Source organism: Nestor notabilis, unplaced genomic scaffold (assembly GCF_000696875.1).
Source record: "Nestor notabilis isolate BGI_N333 unplaced genomic scaffold, ASM69687v1 scaffold1068, whole genome shotgun sequence".
Lineage (NCBI taxonomy): Eukaryota > Metazoa > Chordata > Aves > Psittaciformes > Psittacidae > Nestor > Nestor notabilis.
In genome coordinates, this window is record NW_009941262.1 from 60,043 (window position 1) to 64,457 (window position 4,415).

At 35.0% G+C, this 4,415-nt stretch overlaps 1 protein-coding gene across 1 annotated transcript in view; it reads left to right on the forward strand.

Annotated features, from left to right (window-relative positions):
* Window positions 1-1,736, forward strand: part of PARVA (parvin, alpha) — a gene marked incomplete at its 5' end in the record, with an annotated part of 19,746 nt that extends 18,010 nt beyond the window's left edge. Inside the window, one exon of the mRNA XM_010020776.1 lies at window positions 1,660-1,736. Within this exon, the coding sequence (XP_010019078.1) occupies window positions 1,660-1,736 (77 nt within the window). The remainder of the gene's footprint in view (window positions 1-1,659) is intronic.
* Between the last annotated feature and the right edge of the window lie 2,679 nt (window positions 1,737-4,415).

The following is a 4,415-nucleotide window of genomic DNA, read 5'->3' on the forward strand; positions in this document are numbered from 1 at the left end:
TGAGGTTCTTGAGGAAAAAAAATGCTGAAAAGTGCTTTAGAATATGAAAAACATATTTACTGTAAAAAAGAATGTGGTTAAATAAATGAGTATGAAAACCAATGATTTTTATGGGGTCAACAGTTTATTTGGGTTATTTGCAATATAATTGAAAAGGTATTAAAAAGAGTTCTGTGACCTTTTACTTTAATGAAGGCCGGAACATTAATCTACTGAGTCTATAATGAATACATTTCCAGTTTGAGCTTTTGTCAGATTACTTCTTGAAATGTGTACATCAAAGTCAAACTCGAGTTTATCTTTTTGAAAACTGCAATCAGTAAAATGTTCTAGGTCAAACACATGTAGCAATGGAAATAACTCATCTTTCTCTGGGAGCATGCTGCTTTTTAGTTTGGACCTTTCTGTAGAATTCTTTTGTGTTGGTGAAGTCCTCTGGTAACTTTGCAAAGACCTATCAAAGTTATCTCTTTATTCATTTGACATTCTGTATTAGGAAAGGAAGGTGTTACGTGGCTTGCTGCTGGCCCGAAAGAGGAAACTTCCTGATTTACATGCAAACAGTATTGCAGAGCATAACATGATGCTGTGGGAGCAGTATGCCCTGCCTCTAGCTTTTGGCATTTTCTCTTTTATACCAAGCAGTTTTGATCTGATTTAATTAAGAGCCACAAAACCATGTGGCTGTGGTTTCATGACCATACACCAACCAGCTCAGCATAAAATCTAGGTTTGAGTGTTTTCACCCTTTGTGGTTGTCAGTTTGACATGTCGTTAATATCTTTAGCCCTTCAAAGTTTACATGCTTCAGGACAGCATGCACAGATTTGGTTGGATTCGTTCTTCAACGTATAACCCCTTCGCAATCTATGAGAAATATCAGTGCAGTTAAATATAATGGTAAAAGCATCTGATGATTACATACACAATTTACTAGGCCTACTTGGAGGTTTTGAAGATAATGGGACACCATCTGCTTTACACCTTCATGGCCAATTCCAAGAACCAAAGTTAGGAGATTGAATTCTTGCAGAGTCAAAAATGATAGGACAATTGTAATTCAAATTCTGTTTTGCTCTATTCTGTTCTTTCTGAGGGCAATTCTAAGTTCCTGTTTGAGACTGAATATTCCTTGAAGCACTAGCATAGACTACTGCAGTAGTACTTGTCAGCTTGTTTTATAGATTTCTTGTGAAATAACATTGACTTTCTCAAGAACTTCTCTGAAACAGAAGGTATTCATCAGCTTTTTGTTTCATATAAATCCTTTACTTTAGACATTGAGTTTCTAAGACGTGTACATCAGCTAACCCAAGGCATTTTCAGAAGGGGCACTTGTATGCCTAGCTTCTTTAGATCTATCAGAAAATCTAAACTTGCCTCTAGCTGTCTTGCTGAAATAAGGCCTACTAAAGGATGTTGCAGCCCAGAATGGGCCAAGTCCTGCAGTTCTTGAAGTAAGAGTTCTATTGGTTCCTGCCTGACCAGTTTAAAAGCTTTACTTTTTTTATATCTCTACTCTTTCTTACTATCCTTGTGATTCGAATGTTCATGGATATGCATCTGAGCAAGGAAAGGGAGTAGAGGATAGGCACTTTTTCTGAAAGATGTTTTGAGCTAATGAAGTTACTGATTGTTTTCTCCTTGTCTTTTTTCTAGATATTGTAAATTGTGACCTGAAGTCTACACTGAGAGTACTGTACAATTTGTTTACCAAATACAGGAACGTGGAGTGAAGAATTGATTTGGGTCGTAAAGGAGTATTAAGAAAGAAAGCATAATAACTAGCATATTTTTTGTCAGTATTCCACTGTGTCTTTATCTGAAAAGGAACTGAACCATTTATCTGAAGCATTTTTAATTGATTATTCATGCACTACTATTTTTATAGTAGATTTAAAACTAATAATGAAGAAAAAAAGTTTGGAGGAAGGTATTTGGGTATATTCTGGGAGAATTAATGTCTCGGTAATAACTGTCTTCACACTGTTTTGTAGTAGGTGGAGAAACAATGAAAAAAGACATAGTAGCTTTAATTCAGATCAGCATTTGAAGCAAATCATAGGAAGATTCTGTACTGAGTATCTATTTTAATATTTTTTATATATCTTTCTAATCTGGGGAGGGGAACGGTATTTTATATCCACGATAAGACAGTTGCATTCTAATTATGAGAAATGTGCATGGGGAAAAACAGTCAAATACTCTTGTTCACATCACAGCTAAAAAGATACTTTTTCAAGCACTTAACCTAATTGATTTATACTCCCAGTGCTATTAGGCTTGAATTTTAGGGGTACAAACTGAAGTGGCTACTCATTCCTTCAGACTTACTATAATGTGATGCTCTGCTTTAACTATGTGTTATGGAGCATTCCACATAAGCACGCTTTGCAGCTTTTCACTTGGTTTTGTTCAAGAAGAGGTCTTTTTTACAAAGTACACGTTTCAGGAAAACACATTATATAATACAGTTTTCCTATAATATTTGTATTATTACGTAGGATTAGAAAGTGAAAGAATGGTTTGTTTTTCATTTAGTAGTTTAAACACAGGATTACCAGGTTGCAAATTTAGATCTATTGCTAAGTAGGATTTAGAATTTGTCCCTTTGTTTGATTTTATGATGAATGTATTTTGCAGCACAGTGTCCAACACAAAAAAAGGTTCATTTTCTAGAAACATTCCTGTAGCCTTTCCGTTACAAAAGCACTGCTTTTTGGTCAAAACTACTCCCATCTGCAAAGACTCCATTACAATGTAAGTTTTTGGGTCATTTTACACAGCTACAAAGAATACTTTCATCTAATCATGACCAAGTATAAGCTGTTACCTGTTTGGTTTTAGCTTTAACAAAGACGGGAAAGAGAAATGGGAGTTGATTCTTGCCTTAGACTGATATCAAACACCAATTCTGTTTACGTAAAGAAGCTGATGGAGACTGCCCAAATCATCAAAAACTGTGCTGGCACAAGAGTAAATCAATCGTTTGCTGGAAGTCTTGATGTTAGATACTCTTCTAAATGAAGTGATCCAATACAACCACAGATTCTTGGGATCCTGGGTTACACAGTAAGGAAGAAAATCCTTAGACAGAAATTACTGGATGACTGTTCAGAAATCCTTGGACTGCTTAGTGCAGGAAGGAGACTTGTTAATAGTCATCCAATTACAACAACTGGTATAGGTAAAAGGGAAAACAATCTGTCAGCTCTTGGGTCTGTTTGTCTGTAGAAATGCAGTGCTGGCAAGAACAGCCAGTAACAGCTATATGTTACATATTATGTAAAGCATTACATATTTTTCAGTTTTCCAGGGCTTTTTTAATGTAGAGCTTTCCAGTCCAACATTAGCAAAAAAGGAAGACAAGCAATTATGTTCTGTCTTTAATCACAGAGTCATAGAGTGGTTTGGGTTGGAAGGGACCTTGAAGCTCATCTAGTTCCAACCCCCTGCCGTGGGCAGGGACACCTTCCACTAGACCAGGTTGCTTAAAGCCACATCCGTAATGAACACTCATAATGAACACTAACTGGTGTTACAGAAATTGTTCTTCTGAGAAGTATATATCAACTTTTGCAAAGGAAAGTCAATATATAATTCAAAGGACAATACCTGGATGTTCTCTGAACTCAGAAATTGTTGTCTGATTGTTATAAGCTTTCTAAATATCTTTATTAAAATATTTTATTACCTCTGTATTTTAAAAGTGTCTGAAATTAGAGGTATGGAAAATTAACAATTATTTGCCTTTTACAGAGGAAATAACTGGACATTTTGACCTCCATGAAAACGAACATGTTTTGATTATATCTTTAGTATCTGCGAAGCGAAGCAAAACAATGGGAATAAATCAAGCATTGTTTTGAGCAAGCTGAGACCAGCAGCATTTTCAGCTTATTTAATGTTTAACATGTACGTTTTTCATTTGTGCACCTAGATTGTGGTAATTGCAATAGTTAATTAAAAACATGTATGATGTTTTTCTGCAGATCGTGCTCAGCTGAAACACTCTTTTACATCTCAATGATGCTAAAACATTTTGATTGCCCTTGTTTTCAGGAGTGCACTTTCTTTAAAGAGATTTATAAATGTAAAGGAAAAAAGTTAGGAACAATGAAACAGTTATTTGCCTGGACTTCAAAGTTAGAGTTCCTGTGCTTATATTGGTATAACGTTTTGGAGAATTTGAAGTCTATAAGGCTCTGTTTTGTATCCTTAAAAACCATAAAACTGAGACAGAGTGATGGAATCCTCATGCTGAAATGTAGTTATGCAGAATCATAGAAACAAATAATATCCAACCTTTACACAATTATCTATCCTATGGCAAGAATTTATGTAAATTAAAATCTATTGTATAAACGAAAGTGTCTTATGTAAATATAGACCCATATGATAGTTTTAACACATTC